The following is a 26,720-nucleotide window of genomic DNA, read 5'->3' on the forward strand; positions in this document are numbered from 1 at the left end:
AGCGACAGGACACTAAAGGACAAAGACAGCAACAGGACACTAAAGGACAAAGGCAGCGACAGGATACTAAAGGACAAAGGCAGCGACGAGACACTATGGACAAAGGAGACGAGAACAAGGGAAAGGTCACGGACCCTGAACAATGATAAAGGACGGCGACGTAATACAAAGGAGAGGTTAAAGTCACGGCGCGGCGCGGCGCACTCAGGACAAATACGATAATTTCCAAATCCGTGACAAACACAACAATAGGGTGCTTCACGTCTGATACATTTACACGAGCAAGTTAATTACATCAGAGTAGAAAACAAATATGATCAATGCACTTCAGACGTCAACGGACCACACTCGAACTGAACGATGCATATCGACGCACGCCGACGAAGTAAACTAAACACCTACGAAACTATTTCTTGAGAGACTAAACACGCCGGCAAGATCTGGCCCGGAGGACCAAATGTTTTGACTGTGGACTGATAACACCATCTTCCTGACGGAACGACTTACCGCGGCGGCGCGATAACAAAGACTGACTAGTTGCCGGCACTGCCAGCCAGTGGCGCTACCGCAGCCAGTAGCGCGGGAAGTTCAAACACAGTCTTGATATAAGGAATATCTCAAAGTCCCAACATATTTACACAAATTTAAAAACATCACAAGTCCAAACAATACATTCAGTGATTAAGTTCTTAAAATATTCCAGGAGTTTATAGAATTTTCCAAAATATTTTCAAAGAATTAGGTACTTTTAAATCTACCTATGCCTGTAGGCTGTGCCGAAAGGGATTTTTTTTATAAGTGCTGTTTCATATTATTACCTAGATTTAGAAATTCTTTCTTATTTGCAAATAAGAATGAGTTCATCAACTGATTCAGAATATTGTTATTGGTGTTTGAACTGCCTGTACATAAATGTCATTAAATATCAAAACATCATACTTTATTGCTTTACAAACACAAATTTTCAATGTCCATTAGTAAATATAAAACTCGAAATTCAATAAACGTAAATTTTGTATACTTTTTCTAAGTACGAAAAGTCATTCACTTTGATAAAAATAAATAAATACAAATTTTGGTATTTTTCATCCAATTAAAAATGGAGCCCCTCCTTCAAGTCATCACTAGATCTCTGTCTGGCACAAATTTTTCTCCATGTAACATAATTTTTTTGCGTGAGCAAGGACTGCATCAACTACACTATGTTGTCTTCGCCCGCCAGCCTCTTCCCCTCGAATTTCTGCCCCTCTACGCCTCATTCTTCCCCCTTCCCCCGCCATGCAGCGGCCGATAGCGAACTACCTGACGCCACCTCTCAGCGCCACGTTCTTTCTGGCATTAAAATGTTTACACACAGTGCTAAAACTATCACTCCAGTGTACATTTTTTGAGTAAAATACATTGTATAGCGTATATACGTATATAGCTCATTGTTGTGAGTATAATTTAAATTTTAAATTACATTTATACTCATTCATTAAATCTCTTCTAAAATAGACCAGCAATATACCATGGAAATTGTCAAAATTTGACTGCAAATTTGACCAAAAAAAAATTTAACTTTGTAGGCTGGGGGTCATTTATTTGCATACACTCATTTCTTGAACTATACTTAAAACAAACATTCTTTAAGTTTTTGCATATTTTTGTTGGTTTGGCAAGAAAATAAATGTTTACAAGGACATTAACTCAGTAAAAATTTTATTAAAACAAACTTCTGTACATTTTAACCTAAAAAGAAGTGTTTATATATATACACACACATGCAGTTAAATTAGTTTTGTGTAACATTTTCGGTGCACCAGTTGCCTTAAACACTCAAGACTTCCTTGCTGGCTGGGGTAGGCAAGGAGTGTTTCTTCCAGTGAAACCTAATTATTACAAGTAGAGATGGGCCGATATTCAGCATTTGAAAGATTCAATATTTGAAGAAAAAAATTAAAACAAAAACCTGTGAATGGAAGTTCAAAAAATTTTAATACATAGTTAAAAAGATAACATTTATCCCTAAAGTAGCTGATAAATACATTTTTATACTAGCCACTAGGAATGGACCTGGTCAGATCTTTAACCCTTGAGTATGTAGTATATGAAAGATATGAAATTCAAGAAAAATTATTTTAAAAAACTATTGGAGAAAATGTATAATTAAAAATAAAACAATGACAAGTATGAAGTTTACTGGATTTATGTTTTCAATAAAAATTCATTATGTTATCTTAAATAATTCTAAAAATTTGTGAAACAAACATTTAAATTTTCTAATTATTTATCCATAATCAAAATTTTTCTTTTCCTTGAATATAATTTTTTTTTTTATCTTGGATTCAAATTAGATTATATTTGAGGCATTCTTTATAATTCTAATTTGATATTTGTATTTGAGAAAATTGGGGTTTGGCACATCAATTTGGATTGATAACTCAGCACTATTTATTAAACTGTGTATTGATAGTTATCAAGGTATTACAAATTACAATTTGATGTTTTTAGTAACATCATATTTCCAAATACATAATAGTTGCAGGGGTACTAGTTATTAGACATAGCTGTGACTGTGCGTAGGAGCTGGCGGCGGCAGTGCACGGGCACCTGGACCGCGCGCGGGCAGTGCAGGAGTCTGCGCGGCACGAGGAGGGCATGCCCGGCTCCCTCATGGAGAAGCTGAGCGAGGCCGCGCTGCTGCTCAACACCCTGCCTCGCGAGCTGGAGGAGCGCGGCAAGTACCTGCAGGCCAACCGCCAGATGAGGCTGGATCACGCCCTGCTCAAGGACCGGCTGCACGCGTGGGTGCGTGACGCCGAAGCCAAGCTGCAGGAGGGCGCCAGCGGCGTGGACTTCCACAACATCGTGGCTCACCTCCAGGACCATCAAGTAAGAGTGCACCTTCTTTTATCACCAGTTTTGAATGTTACCATGACTTTATCTGTCACTCCACAGGAAGAATATTGTGCTACCTATTAAAACACCTTCTTCTATAATAAGAACAAATATGGATTAGGCTAAAGAATTATTCGTAATTCCAAACTTACACTTCAGCAGTAAAAATCAAAAGCTTTTTTTTTTTTTTTTAAGTTTTTCTAGGGATCTGCAAGTGCAGGTTTACAAGTAAACTTGAGTTTGAGGGAATATTTTTAAAAAAATGTTTCAAGTTTTCCAAACATTGCTATGAAATGCACCGGCACTGAGGTGAGTGTTGGTTGTGAATGCCACAGGTGTTCTTCAGCAGCGAGCCGGCCATGAAGGAGCTGGTGAGCCAGCAGCTGCAGCAGGCGGCCGACCGCATCTGGCCGTCGCTGACGGGGCCGGAGCAGGAGGAGCTGAGCGTGGAGCAGCAGCAGCTGACCCAGCTGCTCAAGAACACCCTCAACTCGGCCAAGTCACGCCGCGCGCAGCTGGAGCAGGACGTGGAGCTGTGGCGCGACTACTGCCTCGCCCTGGAGCGCGTGCGCGCCGTGCTGGCCCGCACGCACTTCTCCGACGAGCCGGTCGCCTCCCTGGCGGGGCTGCACTTCAGCGCCCAGAAGATCACGCACGCCCTCGACGACCTGCAGGTGCCGTACGGTGACGACGCTGACGACGCTGACGTCAACCATTTTCATGTCACATTTTTCATTGTAATTACTTATGCAGGGTGTCCCATACGTCAGGGTACATAGGGAAAATACAAAATTTGCAAAATGTGTTCGAAATGTTGACCATTCTGTTCAATGCAAAGTCGCAGTCTTTTCACCCAGTCGTGGATAACACGGCGAATGGTATCTGGCGTGATCTGTGAACAGGCTGCAATTATCCTCTCGCGCAGATGTGCACAGGATCAAATCTTCTCTGCGTAATCCAAGGATTTCAGGTGGCCCCACAGAAAAAAGTCTAAAGGCGTAAGGTCTGGGCTTCGTGCTGGCCATTCCACTGCTCCCCGACGTCCCAGCCAATGTTCAGGAAATTGCTCATCAAGCCAGTGCCTAACTGCCAAGCTGTAATGGGCAGGAGCCCCGTCCTGTTGGAACCATGTCGGAAATTCCCCCTCTTCGTTCAGGACACTTGGTAATGCTTCATCACGAAGCATGTCCAGGTATGCGACACCTGTCACGGTCGTCTGGAAGAAGAAAGGGCCAATGATCCGATCCTTCCATAGCCCGCACCATACCATGATGCGTTCAGTGCCCTGTTCTTTTGCTGGGTCCATCCAATGAGGGTTTTTGTCAGACCAGTAACGCGTGTTTTGCCGATTAACTTCACCAGAGACGTAAAAATTAGCCTCGTCACCGAACACAATTCTGCTTGGGAAGACAGGATCCACAGCACATTTATCCACAGCCCACTCACAGAATTCAATTCGACGATCTGGATCATCTTCGCTTAACTTCTGCAGAAGTTGAAGTTTGTACGGGTGCAGTTTATGCGCTTGTAAAATTCTGTGGATGCTGCTTTTGGAAACATTCGTTTCGGTGGCCATTCACCGCAGAGATTTCTTGGGACTTCTTACGAAGTTGCCAAGAATTGCTATTGATGTTGTTTCGTCAGTCGATTGTCGCGGGGCACCACTGCGAGGTTTATCTTGTATGGAACCTGTTTCTTTAAATTTTGTCACTAATTTCTGCACGCACGAGAATTTGATCGGTGATCGTTCGGGGTTCAGTCTGTTAAATTCTGCAGCTACGTCCCTAAAACTTCTTTCCCCGCACAAGAAGATGATCTGAATACGTTCCTATTTGCTCAAACCCATCTTCTATTGGTCAGTCTGCAACAAACAAACAAATATCAGGTTTCTCCCTTGTACCCTGACTTATGGGACATCCTGTATTAAAACTGCCTACAATTATTAACAATCTTTAAGTTTCTTTACTTCGACCATGTACAAATAGAGTACTGACTTTTTTTAAAACTCAAACTTTTCATGAATAAGTGCTTAGTACAAAACTAAATTCAAAAGATTGTGTAGCAATCAAATTTATATTTTTCATGATCAAAACTCATTTCTTCCAGTAATCAATTTTTGTGTTTGGAGCTTAAAGAATTTTCAGCCAAATTTTTATACTGAATGTTCTGCTAAAATTAGGCACTTGATGCAACATGCAATATAAATATAGTAGGTTTGTTACATTTTATATTATATGAAATATAAATAATGTGTTTTTGAGATGTTACCTATATTTCAGTGCTTTACATATGGTATTATATTGTTAGTACTCTTGAAGCGTGATATACTTCTGTTACACTCCAGCCCAGTAACACTACTGGTATTACGAAAGAATCTGGCAAGTGGAAGACAAAGAGGTTGATCACAAGAATGTAACACAGTTTATGTGCTGTTGCAGTGGAATTTTGATTGAAATTCATGTTTTGTTAGTGCTCATTCCGATTTCATTATATATAGAAAGTGACTAACAACTACCTTATTTAATAGCATAATGATCCCACCGCATAATGTCCGCACATTTCTTTTTAAATATTTGAAATAGAATTTTTAAAAATCCGCATAAAGTCTGCACCAGACAAAGCAACGTTGGCCACCCCTGAAAGGCACAGTAACAGGATGGAAATTTACCGACGCTTGAGTTGTTCATTTTTCCGGAGCGCTCGCTGAGAGGGTTTGTAGCGTGGTGAAACCATCCGTAGAATAGAACTGCTTTGTTGAGCAAGACTGCTACATTCTTTAGTCACTGTCTTTTTTTTTTGTGGCGTAAAGTGTTGTTGAAATACAGGCTACCTAGTAGTAATTTTCTAAGTGCTACTACAGTGTCAATTCTTTTAGGTACCTAAGTTAAGTAGTAATTTTTAATGTATGTAAATTTATCAACATGTTTATCTAACATCACGTTTGCTGAGAGGCTTTAATTTTGTTTTCATGTAAGATATGATACGCAACATATAGAAAACATCAGCTGTAACAGAATGGACATACATAAATTACATGTCAGGAAGATAGGCTCAGCTTTGTTTTTGTTAAAAATTCCTGCTCAGCCTTTTCCACGCTCTGCACTCCTTCCCCCGCTTCAGCGAAGCAGGGCAGGAGGGGACTCGCATGCACAGACGTCTGCCAGTAACTTTTTTTATACACACAGTGGGCAAGGGACAGGGAGGGAGGCTCGCTGGCGCCGGCTAATGCAGACATTAGACATCTGCCCCGTGCCATTAGTGGTCATCTCAATGAAAGATTAAAAAAATATCTTTTCACACAAAGCATTTATTTTGTGTAGGCTGGCTGCGGCTTCTGAACGTAAGAGCGCACACGCGAGTGAGAGAAGAAACAAAAATGAGTGGCGTCTTCCACTAATCGCCGGCACCCAATTATCTCAACACCTGTCACATTTCTCACGTCCGCTGCGGAGGGTCGCCAGTCACCAGCGCTCTGCGAAGTAGTGTGCCGCCGTTAATATTTGTATACGTAAAATCAGGGTACTAGTAAACTAATTATGAGAGAACAATTTTTTTACTCTACACAAAACGTAAAATTTTGAGGAAAATTTTTTTTTTCGGACTTCACCTTATATTGTCTGCACCCCATTTTTTTGGTCAAAAATGTAGCCAAATTACTGCAGACATTATGCGAGTAAATACGGTACGTATTGATGGCTATCACCCATCAATAACCACAGCTACCTGAAAACTATAAATGCCAGTAGCAGGAACCTGTTTTTGCATGCAGCACACCAGTAGGTGGCCAATTTATATGCATAGTGCATTTTCACATCATTATTTTTGTTGTATTGCAATTTTTATGGATATATCATTACATAATCATTGTAAATGAGGTACTTTCAGTTGTTAATTTTTTTGTACTTGTGTTATCTGCTATTTGAGTCAAACAAATATTCATAGTTAAAGTACTTACCTGACTAATTACATCATGGTCCCTCATTTCAAATAAATTTTCAGTATTTCTATACCAGGATAATGAAATAATGCCAATAATGCCTACAAATTAACATCTGCTATGCCATTTTTTCTGTCATTAATATTTGGAAGTAGCAAAAAACCAAAAAATGAATGAATGAGAGCCTGAAGTGTGTGCCTCCAGAAGCAGCAGGCGGAGGTGGAGCTGCTGGGGCAGCGCTCGGCCGACGTCACGCGGCAGGCGGACGCGCCCAGCCGCCAGCAGATACAGCAGCAGTGCCGGGAGCTGACCCAGGAGTGGGCCGACCTGGTGTCCGGCCTGGAGCGCCGGCGCGACACCTTCACCAAGCTGGCGCAGCACTGGGAGGTACAGTCTGCCCGTGGGCCCGGGGAACCGCTCCTTACTACCAATATATATTTGTTGATTTGTCATTTACCGTCACCTTTTATTTAAGGCTTATTTTTAACAATTTAACATGAATACCTATCTTGCATTTATTGTTCTGTCACAGATATTTTCAACAGGTATTCACTTGCTGGTTTCAATATCTCTGCATACTGTATGAGGTAGTACATTTTGTTCTGTCCAATATGTGGATCATTAATACATACTATTTGTTTATTCTAAAACACATAGTCAGTTGTGATTTGTTTGTTTTTGCTCGGCAGGAGTTTGAGTCCAAGTGGCAGTCATTTGAATCACTCGTGTCTGGTTACGAGGAGAAATCGAAGCACATCGACATGACTGTCCGATCTAAGAATCAGGTTGCTGAAGTCGAACAGACACTGCAGGTATTGTCTACATTATTTTGTACAGAGCATCGCTGATTGTAACTTGCACTTTGCTCTACTGAAAAAGTGAAATTGTAAGACCCTAATGCCTCTGCGGACTAAAACTTACCATAAATAAATTTTTGTTTATATATTACCTAACTAAACCTTTACTATTTAGTCTGAAGTTTTTTATGAAGTTAATATTACATTTCATTTGAGTATTTTATGCTTACTCAGTTTAGATTAACCTACATATTCAGCAATAAAGCTGAAAAAAGAAGAAATAAAATTTATTTAATGAAAACATCCTTAAAATATTTCCATTCATAAAACTAGACACTAAACATATGTACAAACCACTAAACATGATAGGCAGTCAGATTTTTGCCACAAATAGTGTGATAGCTACAGCAGGTAAGAGACAGAATACAAAGGTTTGAAATAATGCCTTTTCTGCCAATGTTTCTGCTGGGTGTCTTAGGACAGATGTTACTCTATAATTTGTTGTGTGTGACAACTTGTTCAGTGGTCTCTCGTTCAAGGAAACCTATAAGCGATTGAAGACCAACTTGTCCACTTTTGTAAAATACCATTTGGTGGTACATCTATTCATTGTACTGACTGCATCTTCCAGCCTGTTGAAGTAACTCTTAGACACTTTTTGTCTATTGAAATGACTAAAATAATATTTTAAAACTATTGGATGAACAAATTTTTTTTTTATATAAGCTACCGATATTTTATGAATCCTTTTGAGATCATACAATACTGTGTATTGTGTTTGGGTACTGACTACTCTTTAACATGTCAGATATTAACTATACGCTCTCAAACATTTTTCACTATATCACTTTAAAATCACACTGTGTCTGGCAGAGAGGAGAACATTGCTATAAGAGAAAATGTAAAAACCGTTGCTGCATGTTAGAGTTTGTATGTTTTAACATTTAAACACTGAACTGAAATACTTTCAGAAAGGAATGCCTACATTACCATTTTCATACTCTTATTCTCATATAGCAATTTTCTTTTCTTTGCAATGCACAATGCCTTTTTTGTTTTAAAGTGATATTGTGAAAAATGTAAATCATGCCCAATTAACATTTAACATGTAAAACCCTATCCCAGTGCACAGGCTGGGTCTCCATGTTGGCATATACCCAGTGGAATCACTCCATTTTCTGCAGCCTGTAAAAATTTATTTCTAGACTTTTCCTCAGTTTCTGAACAACATGGGCTTTTAAAAAAAAAAACCACCACCGTTATATCTGTAAAAAAAGTGCCAAATTATTCACCTAAAGATCCATTTTCTGTATTCAAAACAAAATGTTTTTCTAATGGGCAACATATTTTAAAATGACTTTAAAGAAATGTTTGTGACGTGCTAACTTTGATGCACGCAGGACCTGCTGGGAGAGGTGGAAGGGCACAGACCTCAGCACGAGGAAGTGTTGTTCTTGTCCGGCACTGTGCTCACCTACCTCACTGCCTTCTCGGAGCCCTCGGCCCAGGCGCTGAAGGGCAAGCTCCACCAGCTCACCGACAACTACAACAAGTGAGTGTTCCCTTTCCAGGCACTGCCACCGCATCACCTTCTGTTAGCTAGCGTAGCATTCCTTTCAGTGTGTCCTCGATGGAAAAAAGTATCATTTAGTACACTGCTTGATACAGATTCGACACTAAATAACATTTATTTCAGTCATTGTAATATGTACGTTAAGGTGTAATGTGAACTTCTACTAGGGAAAAGTTTTCACAAATAGATGACCTTTATCTTTAAATTATGTAAGCTAGGCTACATGATCGATTTTTTTTTTTTAAATATTGGTTTTTGTCTAATCATATAAATCTATTTACAGTCAATTTATATTTATAAAGTATTATTTCTTATTTTCAATACTCAAAAATAATGTGCAATTAATTTAGTATTTACTTCCACTCAAAGCATTCACATGGGAAATCCTTTGTTCCCAGCCCTACCGTACTTCCCATCAGAAGTTGTTATAAGGCCCGTAAACATTCCTGCATGCCATAAATTTATACCTGACATACTAAATCCCAAAATGTGGGCTCACTTGGCATTAAAAAACATTTTAATTACAATAATTATTGTTTCACACTTTCCTTGAGTGTTGTGTTTTCATGTCAAAATTTTACTTCATTTTAATTTACATTAATAGGATTACTACAACAGCATTTTCCAACATTATTATTCTATTAATTTGATAATAGTACTATTGTTAACCAAATGAAGCATTTATTTCACTTCAGTCATAAATTTTTTTTTGTATGGATTTCAATTTCATTGCTTCATTTTAGGTAAAGCAAACATTGTGTTAGTATTTATCTGTTAGTAATACATTAATGTTTTCTGTTCAACTGAAATTGAAGGGTTATGAATTTGTGACAATTCTAAAGTAAGTAAAACTTACACAAAATCACGGCTAACAATAATAGTAATTTAGACCCTACAATTTAGAATTTATACTTTATTAGAAATTATCACACCAAAAATTTACTTGTATAAAATTAGTGACAACTGAATGGAAAAAAAATATTTAAAGACATTGAAAACTTAATGAACAGGATAATCAGAATCTTCTTTGTGTGAATTAAATGTTGTTAAATAAAATTTCAAATTTTATTTTTTGTGTTTGGCCTTAAGAAGTAAAATTTTTTGTAAAAAGTTTCTTCAGTAACCATGCAGTAGTTTGAGACATATTTGTTGTTGTAATCTAAATAACTGATGAACACTCATATTTTAATTTAATTAGTGGTGTCAGCATTATTAGATGCAAGTTGGTATACATGATGTATCACTAGAAATAGTTACTGTACGCATCTTGATGGCATGAGTGTGTTTGGATGTTGGGAGAGGATGGATGGATCAAAACGTCCAGAATTAGAATTGGCAGCAGCAAAATGGGAACAGATGGAGGCATTCTTTTAATAGACGATGAATGTAGTGGTGAAGGCACATGTGGGATACCACGCACTCTTGGAGCTGTTCATCGTGAAATGGTTTGGCCAAGAAATCTTTTCACTGTTTTATCCTTTACTTTTAAAAATGGAGTTAATAATGTTTTTAGTTATCCTCCTAGATTTTAGAGGCTGTATTGTTATTCTACAAGAATTATAATGAGACAGCTGTATTAATATATTTTAACTTTACAGACATTAATTGTGCCTAGTACAATCTAAATACAGCATATTTTTTATTATTTTAGAAATTAAATATTCTCATCTGTATATTTTTCACTGTAATTATGAACCAGCTTAATCTCTGTTTTAGACATTTGACTGTGTCTGAATATTTGTCATTACAAACCAGTTGTATGTATGAAACAGGTGCGTAGTAATCAGGTTTTACTTTATATTCATCCAATAAGTTATCATTTAATTTAGCCATGACTTTTAATTTCATCATCATTATTGTTCCCACTCCTCCGAAATATAATATTTTGCATACACTCCTGTTAACACTAAATTTACAGTAATTATGTACTGAAATACATGGAAAGGGTGAAACAGTTTCAGTTTGACCTCTTCCTTATACGAAGTATGCATATAATTAATATTTTCTGCTGTTTTTCACGCAAACCTCTTATCAGCATAACTGCAACTCCTTTCTTCAACCTTAAATGATGGTGGAACCTTCCTTGGTGTGAACTTAGATGAACAGCTAAAGTATAAAGACCATATTAACTCTGTCGCTAGCAGGCTAAGTGTATCCTGCTATGTACTAAGAAGACTGGCAGACATAGACATTAAAAACTGTCTACTACGCTCACTTCCACTCTATAATGACATATACCTAATATAGAAATTTGGGGAAAATCAGTGGGAATTCAAGCAATTCTAAAATTACAAAAAAGAGCTATTCGAATAATGACACATGATAAAATGTCAGCTTACTGTAAACAAAAATTCAGAAAACTTAAAATTTAACAGTCATAAACGATTATATACTAAGAATACTCTTATTCATACATAAGGAGAAACGCTATTTTCAAAAAAAATCTAAAAAATCATTTATACAACACAAGAAACTCCAATAAATTGAGGATAACAGTTCATAATACCAGTCAGTATGAAAAGGGCACAAATTACATAGGCATAAAAATTTACAACTTATTGCCACAAAATATCACAAATATAACCGATTTATCTATATTCAAAAGAACAATCAAACAAGTTCTGTTAGAACATCCTTCCTACTCTCTGATAGAATTCTTTAACCTAATAGATAAGAAAACTAAACTCTGGTAAATTTTATTTAAATACATCACAAAACGAGGAGAAAAAAATTGAGTTTTGTAAACTAACACTTCACTCTGAGCTTTAGTCTTTAGTTTATACAATTTCTTATGTATCCATATTGTTTTTTTTATCTCTCTTTCTTACTTTTGAAATGTAAAAGTAGGTACTGTGTAATATTTAGTTTTTGTGGTTGTACAGTTTGTTTGTATATATGTATATATTTGTATTAATTGACTTGTTCTATATCCTGAAGTCTTTACCTCCATATGGGATCTACAGAACAAAAATTGAATAAATAAATAAATAAATAAATAAATAAATAAATAAATAAATAAATAACTTCTGTGAACTTTGAGTACATTGCTGGCTCAGTAGTTAGAGCTCTGAGCAAACAGTTGGTTTGTGAACATTGTGTTGAAACTCTCAAATGCTTGCCAGAGGGAAATGCTGAAAATTCATTAATTGCACAGAAATTTGGATAATGAGGTTTCACTGTAGTCACATTTTAACAAGATATTTACAAAGTATGAACTATAGGACAATCTAAATTGAACAAAATTTAATTATAAATTTTAACAAGTTTGTGTTTGGTTCCAATTTAATGAGATCTTATCATAACATGCAGATGAAGACTTGCTACTTATTCTGCTCATACTTGTTTCTTATTTAACATCTCTCAAGGATTACTGAATACACATTGTCTAGTTGTTGTTAAGCTGACACGTGTTATATTCTTACATTTGCAAATTGTAAAATTACTGAAAACCAGTTTTGGAAGTTTATGTATGAACATTCATTGATTCAGAATAGGTGTTGTGCAAGTTGTGATAGCTGATGAATGAAGCAATTTTTTTAAGAATATTATTCAGATATAATTCATGTAACTTAGTAAACAATGGAAATCCTGTGACTGATAATACGAGTTGCATTCGGTTGCTCCGGGTTATTGAAATGTCAGTAAAGGGGTGATTTTATCACTCATCACTTTCTCTCAAGTGTAAGGAGGTTTTGTTTGGTACATGTGAGCTATTTCTAACCTACCTCGGCTGTATATAGCCTGGAGTGTCTCACACTGAGTTGTGCAGCCACCCGCCCACCACCTCCTCTCCCCTTCCCCTTTCTTGTTGGTCGTCATGGAAACCCTCCTCTCTGCCAGTGGCCACAATGCTGTGCAGTCTGGCCGTGGCGGTTTACAAACAGAATTGCAATTCCTCAACAATTCTCAAAGTACGCAACTTATCACTAAAAATAAAGTTTTTGTAAAATTTAACACTTCCTTTCTCATTACTACAGTAATTAAATTAGTCAAGAAAGCAAAATTTGTAGTGTCATAAAAAAAACTATTTTTTTATAGGTTTCAAATATAGGTTGGAGACTTATGGTGGTATTATAAGACATTCAGGTAGGTAGTGAATAAGCACAGCCATGTTGGGACACAACCTTAACCTATAATATTAATTACTTATATATACACTGGCATACAACCTATCATTTCTACTGTGTTTATATGTTTTATATTTATATTAGTAAAACTAGAAGACATAGACATACCTTATTTGAAATAACCAAACCAACGGATCAAGATATGTATACGTTATTATAGACATTAGGTACTCAAAAACCTCTTCACCTTCAAGAATTTTTCCCACAGCGTTAAACTCATCTGACACTGCCTCGCTTTCCGGCCAACCCATCATATTGCTCTTTTTTGGTGCCAAATTGCATTCTTTGTAGCCTTGGTAGGGAGTGCTTTCAACATCAGCACATCCTCCTCAACCAGATTTTATATTTTTAGTGTTTTAAGTGGTAGCCTGCTTAATGCATCTGCATGTCCAATGCTTATTCATGGTCTGTATAGTAACTTGTAATTAAAAATAGACAGCTATAGACTCCAACACAGAAGTTTTGGAGGATTACGTGTCGGCGGTTTGCTTTGTAGGCTCTAATAATCTGAATATTTATTGAAGATATTTAATAATTGTAAACTGATAATTGCAAATGTTTCAATTTGTCAACATTTCGTGACACCAAAAATGCTTGCTAAGGCCTCTTTATTAATGTGTGAATAGTTATTCTCATTCTTCTGCTTGGAGTGTGAGCCAAAGGCTATCCTCTCTCACTGTTCTCCTCCACATGTGCTACCTCTGCTGCCACACCAATCTCTGGAGTATCACAAGTTAGTATCACTTGTTTGAAAGCATCATAATGCACTGACACTGAGTCGAACTGACGAAGTACTCTCCATACACGGAATGCCGCCTCACAATTATTTGTCCACTCCCATACCATTGTTTCCCATTGTTGAGTAATGGATGTAGTGGTTCAGCCACATCAGTCTGATTCGGCCAGGAAAGCTTGTAATGAATTTTTGCATGCAGGGACAGGAACATTATGGACTGCTTTCACTTTCTCTAATGTTGGGTGTGTTCCAGTGCTGTCCAACAGCCCAAACATGTACTCTTTGACTCCTTGAACCTCAGCCTAGCTTCCATAATCCAGTCAAGGACCTGAGGGATGAGCAGCCAATGCTGCTTTTCATTTTATCCTGAAGTAAGAATATTGTCCAGTAATAGTTAGGTACTACCACACCCCATATCCCTAACAATGTTTTCATCAGTATCTGGAAAACTGCTGGTGCACACCTAATTCCAAATGGCAACTGTTTCACTCTAAATAACACTTTAATGGTGTTCAATATCAACAATTGTGCAGTCATGCTATCTACTGATTCTTTTCAATATACATCAGCCATGTCTATTTTGGTGAAAATCTTACCTTCTCACCATTGATAGACTGCATATTAATAGTCGGAGTGGCTTAACTTCCTTTTTTACACATTTTGTTCTCTTTACCCTTCCAGTCTTCAGAAATTCACTGACCCATCTGCCTTATGTATGACGTGAAGTGCAGTTGCCATTGCAAGTGAATTGTGGGTTCACACACACCCAGCTCCACCGGTCTGTTTTTTTTTTTTTTTCATTGCACACACACAACATGAATGCTACTGGACGGCACTTCCAGAACACTGGCTTCACTTTGGTTCATGTCTATGTTTACTGATGGTCCTGTGTATTGCCGTAATTTCACACTAGCATACTCCTGTTTGGTGTCTCACTATCAGCCCTGCCATTTCAGGTCGTAGTATACATAACACATCCACTGTTATCCAAGGAGCTCCAACCAACAACGTCATAAGAGGCTGAGGCCTCTCCCTTTGGCCATTAATAGGGCTAACATCACAGCTGCAGTCTTCTTTTGCACATACACTTCCAAAACCCCTATCACTTGCCACTTTTTTTTAGGACTATGTGAAGCTTAAAGGTATCCTTACTAATGATAAAAAACCCAGCTCCTATGTCAACCTCCATTTTCAGTTTCTTACCAGCCAAACATTTAATCAAACTTATAAGTTAACTGGCTTTGAAGAGATTATGCCTGTAAGTTGAATAAACTGTACTCTGTAGTCTCCTCTTTGCATGAGTCCTTCTTGACATTGTAATTACCACTACCCTGGTTCCGCTTTGGTTTTCTGTATGCATCCCTAACACAGCTACTGTGCCTTTGTTCATGCATGCTCTTTCCATATAGCCTGATGTAGAACAGAAACTACTCGCTGTTCTATGGTGTTTACAATTCTCTTAGTTGTGCAACACATTACAATTACATACCAACCTATCATCAAATGCACAACACCTGTAACATACCTCTAAGTTGTCTTAGCAAATTAAATACTTAATATAACTTATTTTCGTATTCAAAAAAAATTTTTATAGCTAGAAGACTGAGATAATTATTTTATGGTATGTATCTATTTTCTTCAGTGATCAAGAGGGTAATATAGTATTAAGTTAAATCACAGTGTTATTCCATGCTGCATAACGTTAGAATACACGTATGTACGGCTAGGGAGTAGACGGCGGGACAGGGCGAGAGGGAGATGAGCCTGTGGTGCAGGACACGTGAGAGGGTCGTGTTACCAGACTTTCTCGCTGGGAGGTCAGCTGTGCCAGTGCTCACGCGACCAGCAAGGTCAGCATAGCCGAGACTACACTGCTCTGTGTGTGTGTGTGTGTGTGTGTGCTGTGTATGTGTCTCTCTCTCTCGCCCTCCCCTCCCCCCCCCCCCTCCCTCTGCCCAACATTTCATTGTCTGTTCCTGCTGGTGCAGAAACAAGATGATGTTTAATGTGCTCGAACCACTGTCTGGGACTGAAAATTCTGAGTAGGTGGTGTTAGCTTGTCAAATCCTAATGAAAGAGGCTCAGACGGATAAGGAGTGAGATAGACCAGATATGTAGGCGATATTGTTGTTATTTATGTTAACTGCTGCTCGACAGAACAGAAACATGTTAAAACAAGTAGGTGTGGTTGACATGGTTGTCCAGAGAAACTAAGGGCATAAGGCAAAGAATTGTACATTACTTAATGTAAATTTTGCAAATCCCACAGTATAAGAAAAAATTTAATACCTAATGTTACCACATACATGACTGTAAACGTGAACTACGTGTATTTCATTTTTTTCTGTTAGAAATAAAAATGTAATTTTGTACTATTATCAGGGTTAACTCCTGCATTTAAAAAAAATGGGAAACTAAACTAGGCCCCCATGGTGAGGCTTCCCCCCATCCCTTCCTTGTCGCCCTCTCGAAGGCTCTGGTGGTTGATGAAATAATACACATTCAGTATCTGGATACAAATTAATGAAGTTAAGACACATTTTTAAAAGAAATGTGAAAGGCTGTACATAAAAGAGATTAAATGTGATGAGTTTTAACCCAGCAAGTACATATCCTTCTAGTTTTAGTAACTAAAAGTGTGTTAGTAGCCATATTTCTAGTAGTCATTACAGTTTGCCAAACCTGCATATGTAAATTTTATTTTTGTTTAAGCTAGCTTATGTTTAGGGTAGAAATTCCCATCAAAGCAGTGTCAGACTTCTGTTAACAACTCCTGCTTTAAATTTTATTACTATGTGTTATAATTAATTTCATTCATGAATTATTCTTGAAATACACAGTAAACCCCTCTCAAGAAATTTCTCAAAAATTTAGTCATATTAACAGGAAACACTTATTAAAAATTTAAAATTGTATGTATTTGTAGGAAAAGTGCTACATTTGTTCATAAACTTATGTGCAGAAAATTTTCTTCAGGGAGATTTTCGTTATAGTAGGTATATTATGAATAAGGGGTTTATCATTGATAATTAATGGTAAGGCACGTCCTAGTTTATTTTTGATCTGCAGTAGTTTATAATGTGCGTAATTTTTGGCCAATGTGAATAACATCTTTAAATAAGCCATATATTTACATACATGGTAGGTACATATGCATATGTTTTTGAAGTCTTCTTTCAAAATCAAACTACATTTTTTGCGGTACCAGTTATGACTTTCAGTCATTTCAATATTAACTTGAGATCTATTATAAGACTTTTTGTCTAAGAACAGCCAAGGAAACTTAGTGACTTTATGCTTATTTCAACTTGTGTATGACATATTAGACCTCACAGAGTAATAAGACACCCACAGAAGAGCTTGATAAATCAGTTTTAAGTAAATAGCCACACATTTCATACTTAGTATTTGAATATAATACTTCACAAAACTGACTTCTTATTTAGCAATAAAAAATTTAATAAATACAGTACCAATTACAGTACTATTTTTGGAAAGAATTAAATTTTTTAAAAATTTTTAATTAATGCATTTACATTTTATGATTGTGATTAGTTATAAATTTCAAAATGTAAAAAAATAAAAATAAAACATGTTCAGTTACTGTAATATTTTAAGATTTAAAAGAGTAGTAGCTTACCTGGGAGGTCGTGAGGTTAAGATTCTTTAAGTTGTCCTCATAGAATGGATTTTTAATCCACTGCTTTCCTTCTTCTATGGATGGGATGTAGCATCTTAGGTTAGAAACCAAGGCTTCGAGATGATCAAAGATCATTTTTGAAGTTTCTTCATTTACTTTAAGATCATTCTCGTCCAAAATATCGTTCAGAAGTGAGAAGGCATCAAAGATATATTTCTGAACTTTATCAGACCACCATTGTATCTTTTTGATAGTAGCATCAACTATGTCTTTCACAAAGAGTTTGTGGACATCTTTTCCTTGTAAGGTCAAATTAAGAGTATTTAGAGAACTTTATTAACCAAATCTCATCATTAAGGCAGTTGTCTAAAAAGACTTGAGCTTTCAACTGTCCTGCTTGCAATTGTGATAAGAACAACCATACCTCATCACAAAGCTCAAACAACCTGACTAGAACGTTTCCTCTGGATATCCAATGTACTTCACAATGCAGGAGTAGGTAGGTGTTTATGCTCACTCCCCATTTCATCGCACAACTCACCAGAGACTCTTGAGGTTTTAGGTTGGGACTTTATTAAATTTACAATTTTAACAGAATCGTCAAGTGTGTCTTTGAGTTTTTGTTTCATTCCTTTCACGGCTAAAGCCTCTCTGTGAATACTACAGTGAACCCATTTAACTAATGGAGAAACTGCCTTAATTTTTGCTGCTAAGCTTGAGAATTTGCCAGACATGGCACAGGCTCAATCGGTTGTTACTCTGACATTAAGACCAGTCAATTTCGTTTTCTTTCATAAAACTATCCAAACAATTGAAATGAAAAAATTAGCCCCAGTCGTACTGGTAGGTAAAGGTCTGCAAAATAACATTTCTTCTACTGATTCATTGGTTTCAAATCTTACAAAAGCTAATAAACTGGCATTATCAGCTATATCAGTGCTTTCATCCAATTGTAAGGAGTAAAAGTCATTTCGTTTCAAAGCAGAATTAAGTTGCATTTTTATATTTTCAGACATTTCTTTAATTTTCTTTTAACCATGTTATTTGATAGTGGTATTTCCCCTATTTTCTTAGTTGCTTTTTTGTCAAACAAAGAGGCAGAAATAAGCTTAGCAGCTGGCAGAATGATCTTCTCACGTGCTGTATGAGGTGCGCCTTTTTTTGGCAATCAACAGTGACAGTTGTTACGAAACCATTGTATATTTTCATTTTCACGTCCTGTTCGGACATTTTCAATACTGGTCCTAGTCAATATCTCTTTTCTTATTTTGAAAAAAAGCTATAGGCTTATTAACACATTCTGGGTGTTTGGTGTAATTGTGTCTTTCTAGCATAGAAGGCTTCATGCTATGATTTGCCAATTTTTCAAAGCAAATTTCACTTTGAGGTAATGGTTCTTCCTCTGTGCCTACAAATGTTAACCCATGTTTAATATAATCGGTACTATATTTCTTGAATAAAGTTTTTGGTTTCTTTGCATTCGCTTGTACTTTTCCCTTTTCAGAATTTTTTAGGTTAGTATTTGATGGGCCAGGCTTACCTTCATCAATAGCTACTTGATAAAAATTGTCCTCTTACCAAAATATCTTGTTTTCAACCATTTGTCCATCTTCAAAACTTTACTAAACCACAACACAACCACAAAGCGAAAATTCAAACCAAACACCAACACGTTGTACACCTAGCTACACCAAATATGTAACTCACTGCACGATGTCCACAGTAAGACTTAGTGACAGGTTAGTAAACATTAGTGCTCACGAGCAGTAGCGCAACAACTAAATTTCCAAAGGGGGGCAATATACCTTTTTATAAAGAATCACCGATCCCCCCTATTGATGCGGGGGGTCCGGGGCTCCTCCCCCGGGAAAATTTGTGTTTCAAGGTGGAAAATGGTGCTATTTAAGTGGTTTTTTAATCTAAAAATTGATCACACAGCACTTTCTTTGCCCCCGTTTGCCCCCACTTCAAGGTTTCAGAAGGGGGGGGGGGGGCAAAATACCTTTCCCCCCCCCCCCCCTGTTGTTGCGCCCCTGCGTATACAGTAACCCAAACATCCAAGGTTTGATAAACTCCATGTATTACTGAGATATAAATTATCCGCTTCAGTGGGTGAAGGGACTGAAAAGATAAAAAAAAAATTTGAACCTCATAAGTGTTACCAGGGCCATAACTGCAGATGTGTTCTATAATCGCGACAAAACCTGTTGGGTTTACTGTGATTTCTATGCAAAGTCTGAAAACAGATTGCAGTTCGGCTATCCAATGTTAGTGTACATTGCTCCCCCTTCAGGAATGTGCTTACTAAAATAAATATTAAAAACAAAAACAGACCACCGAGGCTCATAAAAGCTTGCCCTTTAATCGCCCTTGAAAAAAGTTCAGCCACAGTTTAAAGTCTGAACAAGAACTTGCCTTTAATTTCTCTGTTTTCACAGTTATTCAATCAATGTATGTAGAGTGGCAGCGCTGCCGGTACTGACTACGAGCCCCCCGCAAGCTGGCGGCCACGAACGACCTTGACAACGACGAGAATAGAAGTACGTAACGAGCAGCGGCAAGCTTTCACTTAGCGCGTGTTCTCTCGACCGGGTGACGTCACGGCTCGTGGGACAGGTACCTTCCGGCCTGCCTCAGTCCCGGTTGCGCGGGCGGGCGCGCAGAATGTGCTCACCTCTCGAGAATCAACCAAGTACACGGTCATTCATCAAGAAGAAATCCGAGTAAAACCACGCATTGTGACACCGGCCTTAGCCCTGGTTTATAAACTACCTACGCAAGAACGCAAGATGCAAAATATTCAGCAACCAATTAAATAGAATACCAGTTTATAAACTACACAAGGCTCAGTAGCGCAACGCAAGTATTTTTCAACTTACAACTTTCTTGCGTTTCTAACGACCATATTTGAAGAGAAATGTTCCAAAAACTTCAAAAGACGCAAACGTTATGTGCGTATAAGAGCACAATCCTTTTTTTTTTTATTGTGTACATAATATTTACATTTGTTTAGCTTTCAAACAGTTAAAAAAATAACTCTAAAATTTGTTGAAAGTATCTTTTGTTTTTATTATAAATATGAATTGCCTTAAAAAAAAAAAAAAGACCGACGTATAAATTTGTTTTCTACTGTTTTAAAACTTTAAGTTTCAGGGTTGGTGACGTCTTGCTACTTGCGTGCTTTATAAACGACCGTGGTTTTTTAAGTTTGCGTTGTTGCGTTCTTTGCGTAATTTATGAACCCGGCTCTAGTGTTGTGTCAGTTACCGTCCTGCGCACTGGTACTGCGCAATGGTTGTGCGTATATTAGATCCGCGTTTAAATTTTGAATTTTGTATGGATGGCAATGGGAAATGGGAAAAAGAATTTTCAGAAGGGAGGGGAGGGGGGTAGGAAAATTTACCCTGGGCTACACGTTACGAGGGGTCACATCACTGAACAATATTAAAAGTTTGTGATGGTGAATCTACTCTTTACATTTTTAATAAAAAGTTCTAATGTTTCTTAATAATTTGATAAATTATAAAAGCATTTAGTTTTTATTTTGCGATAATATTTCAGAATTTTTAAACATAATTTATCTATGTACTCTTATAATCAGGCTTGTAGTCTATCACATTGGCGCTTGTGTACACGACTGTGTTGTAAGTTGAGCTACAATTCAAATGCAACATTCAGTATTCTTGTGAAAATAGATTGTTGTCGTAAGAAAACATAATTGAAGGAGTCTCAATTTTTGTTTGCCCTATTTATAAACTGTATTGGGCAGATGGCAATACGGATGTCAGGGAACTTCGCGCGTGGAAGCGTGATGGAGTGGATGTCACTGTTCATAAAGTCTCCGTCTCAAATTTTTTTTGTCAATACTATTATTTAAAGGCTATTTCTAAAAGTCTATTTCTAAAAGTCTATCTCGCCATATCTGTTGAAAATATATGTGGAAAAACAACAAATGCAAGGCAGGTATACAGTTCAACATGGTGTGATTTACCGAGCCTTAAATGGAACGGGAACGGCCATGAGTAGTATATAATAGTATGTCCGAGCACAGGCGCCAGGCGGTGGAGCGGGAGCCGTGGAGCCTTACATTTGATCTGACGTCATGGCGGTCATCTTGGATTTGTGACGTCACGGCGGCCATCTTGGATGACCTTGACCCCGGCGGCCATATTGGATCCACCATCTTTGATCCGTCATCTTTAAATCGAGTGCCCCACTCACTCATGATGAAATTTTCGTCACGGCCGTCATATCGTTTTTTTTCTGTTCTGCTGAAGGCTGCCATCTTGGATACCGTCGACTTTGTTTCTGTTGTTTGTTCCTAGAGAGCGCCAGCGTCGCTTTTGATTTTTTTTGTTCTACCGGAGGCCGCCATCTTGGATACCGTCGAATTTGTTTCTGCTGTTTGTTCCTAGAGAGCGCCAGCGTCGCTCTGTCTCGTCACATAAGGCCGATGTTCCATTACCTACCAAAGCTATTATGGTCCTTATCGGCATATTAAATTAAATTTTTTATGCAAAATACATTGGAAGTTATGTGATTCGAACCATAGTAGCTCTGATCTCTAGGTCGGAAAACATACGCCTTTAACCACATGGCCATCGAGACATTTACCAGACTTGAGAATTAAATAAGGTACCTATACATAAAAATAACATGCATATTCGGACTTGTGATTTATTTTAATTTGAAGTAATAATATCATCACCTGTTCGAGATAGAACAACCATTTTGTATTAAGACGTAACTATTGCAATTATCGTTACGGTCGCCATCTTTAATCTGTAATTTTTATGCTAGAAATTCCGATAAAATTCGAAAAAAAAAAAATATTTAAAAAATTGCCTACTTCAAATGTTTAGTTATTTAATAGATTTCTGTCCTCAGTTCGATTCCCGGCGAGAGTAAACCAGTAATTTAATAATATATTTTAAAAATTCTAATTAAAAAGTAATAAAAATGTTTTACACCACATTCGACATTCTGAATTATGTACCACTTGTATCAATTATCGTGAAAGGAGCCATCTTGAAAATATTTATTATCAGATTTTAATGAAAAAAGTTCAAAATTCACAAAAAAAAATTAACTTATTAGAATACTGAATGATTATATTGATTCCTGTCCTTGGTTCGAAACCGGTAAGAGCAAAAAATAAAAAACGACAGATCCTTCCTCCACAGAAACCACCTACAGACGGACCTACCACCACCAATAACAAGGTATATATCGTCAGCTGGTATGACGTCATGTCCGACACCTTCTCTTCGTCTGCTAGAGTGTGCTGGCGTTCACCATACCTTTGACCTCGACTGTTGGCATTGACATTGAAATTTAACCTTGACCTTGACGACCTTCATGGATCCGACATTTTGTGTTCAGTGCATACTACCAGGAGCTACCACTTGCTAGAGGTCATTGCCACCATCTTTTTTTTTTCGTCTGCTGGAGGACACCATCTTGTGTGTGTACTCGTCTTATAGAGTGCATTACCATCATGCTAGTTTTATTCTAACCCGCTAGAGTGCAGTAATCATTTATTATTACTGAGATTCCAACCGTCCGGAAATTTGGACGCCATCTTGGAATTGTAATTATTTAGCTAGAGATTCGGGAAAATATCCAAAATTCATCAAAACATTCACTCATTAAAGTAATGATTGAAACGAAACTTGATTCGATCCCTGGACGATATAAAATTTATATAACATCAATTTACCATAATAGTGACAGGTTCACAAATAAAACAGCACAATTTAATTTCAAAATTCATTTTATTACATATCTTCTATTCTACTACAGAAACATTTGTGAAAGTTAACATTTCATAAACATTTAGTTCCGCATCGGTGTGAAATGACTAATTCTAAGCTCCAAACTAGACAGAGACCAACCAGAACCTTTAATGACATAGTCTTCCTTTTCTTGACAGAGTTTCTGAATACCGTCTTTAACAGATTGCTTCACATAATTAGAAATGTAAATTGTAACAGCCGATGTCTTGAAAGAACTTCTTCTCTAGGTCCTCGAACGGATACGATTTACCATATAAACAGTCCAGCCACAAGTTATAATTTAAAGGTCCGTACGTTGTTACTTCATTAGTAAGCTGATTGATTATGTTCTGCCTGGTATCCTTAAGAAAAATTAAAATTGATTTAGCTCCAAATGTTCAGTCGGCTCCAAATGTTGAATCAGCTCCAAATGCTAAATCGCGTCCAAATGCTCAATAGGCTCCAAATGCTGAATCAGCTCCAAATGCTCAATCGGCTCTAAATGCTCAATCGGCTCCAAATGCTCCAACAGCTCCAAATGCTGAATCAGCACCAACAGCTCCAAAGCTCCAACAGATCTTAAGCTCCAACAGCTCCAAAGCTTCAACAGCTCCAAATCTCCAACATCTCCAAATGCGCCCAAATCTCCAACAGTTCCAAACCTCCAACAGCTCCAAAGCTCCAAAAGCTCCAAATCTCCAAATCTCCAACAGCTGAAATGCGCCTAAAGCTCCAAATCTCCAACAGCTCCAAAGCTCCAACAGCTACAAATGCGCCCAAAGCTCCAACAGCGCCAAAGTTTCAACAGCTCCAAAGCTCCAAAAGCTCGAAAGCTTCAAAGATCCAAAGCTCCAAAGTTTAATAGTCATTGGCTCTTTCAGTCTATGACTCCAGCAGTCTTTTGGCTCCAAAGCATAAATTGCTCAAAGAGCTCCAAAGTTCCAATTGTTCCAAGTGCTCCATCTGCTCCATCTTCATTTGGCTCCAGCTGATTTCAATTACTTTTTTTATCGAACTTGACATGTTTACTTGCATTACTTTATTAGTATACGTTTTGGCTGTCAGTGGTGACGTTTTTTACACCTTTAAGTTATAAGTTTTATTTATAAATCAGATTTCGAGAAATGATAGAACCATTTTGAAAAAAATATTAATTTTTTAAGTTTATACAATTCAAGCCATTATTTTATGTAGCCAGCTTCCCCCAGTTCTTTGAGTATGAAGGATATTTCTTTGATGCTCGAATAGTTTCCTGCACAAAGCGAACCATGTAGAAGTCTCAGCCTGTCAACCAATAAGTTAGGGACCTTCCCATGAGGTATAATCAATCTCTTCTGCTATGTTCTTCTTCCTTGCATGTTTATAATAAATATTATTATCTCTAGTGTCTTCCGTTTTAACACCAACCACAAGGTCACTTTCGTAATCGAGCCAGTGATTATCACAAGCTTGATCAGGATAATTTATTTTATTACGTCGTTTCCAACATTTTGGTCTCAAGCCACCATCACAGTCTTCGCTCTTGCATGCTTTAGGTGCTTCAGCACAGTACTCAATCATGTCAGCCTCAGATGTGAAGCCGGTGGACACTAAGTCCAGTCGACCGCAGCAGAGGTTAAAGATACGGGGGGTTTTTTGTCCATTGTGAATATCACTCCGTAATTCCTTTACACGTTTTTGTTCAGTTATTCCTCCGACAGGGGAAAGAGGAGAAGGGCCACTATCGCCCTGAGCAGTCAGGTCTCGCCCCCCCCCCCCCCCCCCCCTCCCGACTACACGTCACGCTACCGCGGCGGGAGAGATAGCAGCCGGCTGCCGGTACAGCTACAGAGGACGCCACGAGGTGGCTAGCAGTTTCGCCCGTGCATACGTTTACCTTTATTAGTGCCTCAGAAGATTTTCCGCGGTGACATGCCTGTTTAAATGCAGGAATCAATGCAAGAAGGTCTAGGGTGCGTCTGACTGGTGAGTTCCTGCAATTCTGACGATTTTTACTGCACAAAAAATAGGTTGAAAAGAGCCATTTTCGTGATATTGGCGGGGTCGCAAAAGTGTTAAGGTGGGTATGAGACAACTTAAATTCACCAGACCGACGTCGAATGTTCTTTTTATTCCTTTCCTGCACAAACAAAAATTGAAAATCTCAAGTTCTTTCTAAAGGAGAGATATAGAGGTAAATGTCTACAGTGGCTTCCTTCCATCGTCCAGGATCCTAGCTCGCTAGTTGATGGGTTTCAAGTACGTTACATAGCTGAACAGAATAGGTTCACACCCCCGCCTCTTTGGTATATTTAAGAAGGCCCTCTACATGGAAATAAAATAACAGTTATGTTATGTTATGAAAGTAAGAGTCGAGCTCACAGTGCTGATACACTTCTCTTGCCGCGTGGTCAGGTATGTTAGAAAGTGGTAAGATGTGTTGGAACAGTGGTCGCTGAACGTTGCTACTTAAAATTAAAATAAAAAGGTACTCTCATACAATTGCATAAACTCTATGGAATGTGTTTGATAGATATAGTATGTTATTATTATGCCTAAATACGATACAGGCTATAAAAAGATTAATTATTGGTTTCACACTTATAAACAAATGATAACAGGATATAGGTAGGCTGGCAATATGTGTGTAATTTTATTAGTGTTAGAATTTGAATTTATACTTCCAAACAGATTTAACATTATAAATATTAGTTTCAAAATAAATATAGTACCAACATCAACCATAAATTATTTAAATTACTTTAGAAAAATTATTGCTAACATCCGGACAATATAAAAGTATCGATAGGTATAGAATCGATAATTTTTTAACTGTTGGCTAGTGTTTACCTCGCGCAACCGCTGAATAAATGAATATGAATCAGAAACATTGAGTGCTCACAAAAAAAAAACAACTAATATGCAGTGAATTATAATTATAATCGGTGTTGCAATTGTTAATTATAATTAATGAAATTCATTTTTCACCTTCGACAAAATGTAATTTATTTTCGATGTCAGGTAGTTGATATTTGTGCGTACCAAAGCAATGTTTATTTGGCAAGCACGTGAACCCCCCCACCCCAACCGGTAAATCCTGTACAATCTCTAACCATATATGATAATGTAAGTTATTTAAAAGCCAACAGTGGGCACAATGGTTCAGTCCGCGCATGTCACGCCTCGGTGGGAAAGCTGTCGGTTGGCAGCCGTGGCGCGGAATATCGACTGGTGACGTCACCCCGGGGAGGGGGGAGGGGGGGAAGGCCCGGCGCCA

General features: G+C 37.6%; 1 protein-coding gene across 4 annotated transcripts in view; it reads left to right on the forward strand.

Moving 5' to 3' along the window:
- The window catches only part of LOC134531206 (muscle-specific protein 300 kDa), a 602,384-nt gene that overhangs the window by 441,532 nt on the left and 134,132 nt on the right, over positions 1–26,720 (forward strand). For all 4 annotated transcript variants that reach the window (XM_063366862.1, XM_063366865.1, XM_063366863.1 and 1 more), the window contains exons 91-95: positions 2,566–2,874; positions 3,216–3,554; positions 7,022–7,204; positions 7,507–7,629; positions 9,015–9,166. In XM_063366862.1, coding sequence (XP_063222932.1) covers positions 2,566–2,874; positions 3,216–3,554; positions 7,022–7,204; positions 7,507–7,629; positions 9,015–9,166 — 1,106 coding nt within the window. The remainder of the gene's footprint in view (positions 1–2,565; positions 2,875–3,215; positions 3,555–7,021; positions 7,205–7,506; positions 7,630–9,014; positions 9,167–26,720) is intronic.

Source organism: Bacillus rossius, chromosome 3 (genome assembly GCF_032445375.1).
Source record: "Bacillus rossius redtenbacheri isolate Brsri chromosome 3, Brsri_v3, whole genome shotgun sequence".
Lineage (NCBI taxonomy): Eukaryota > Metazoa > Arthropoda > Insecta > Phasmatodea > Bacillidae > Bacillus > Bacillus rossius.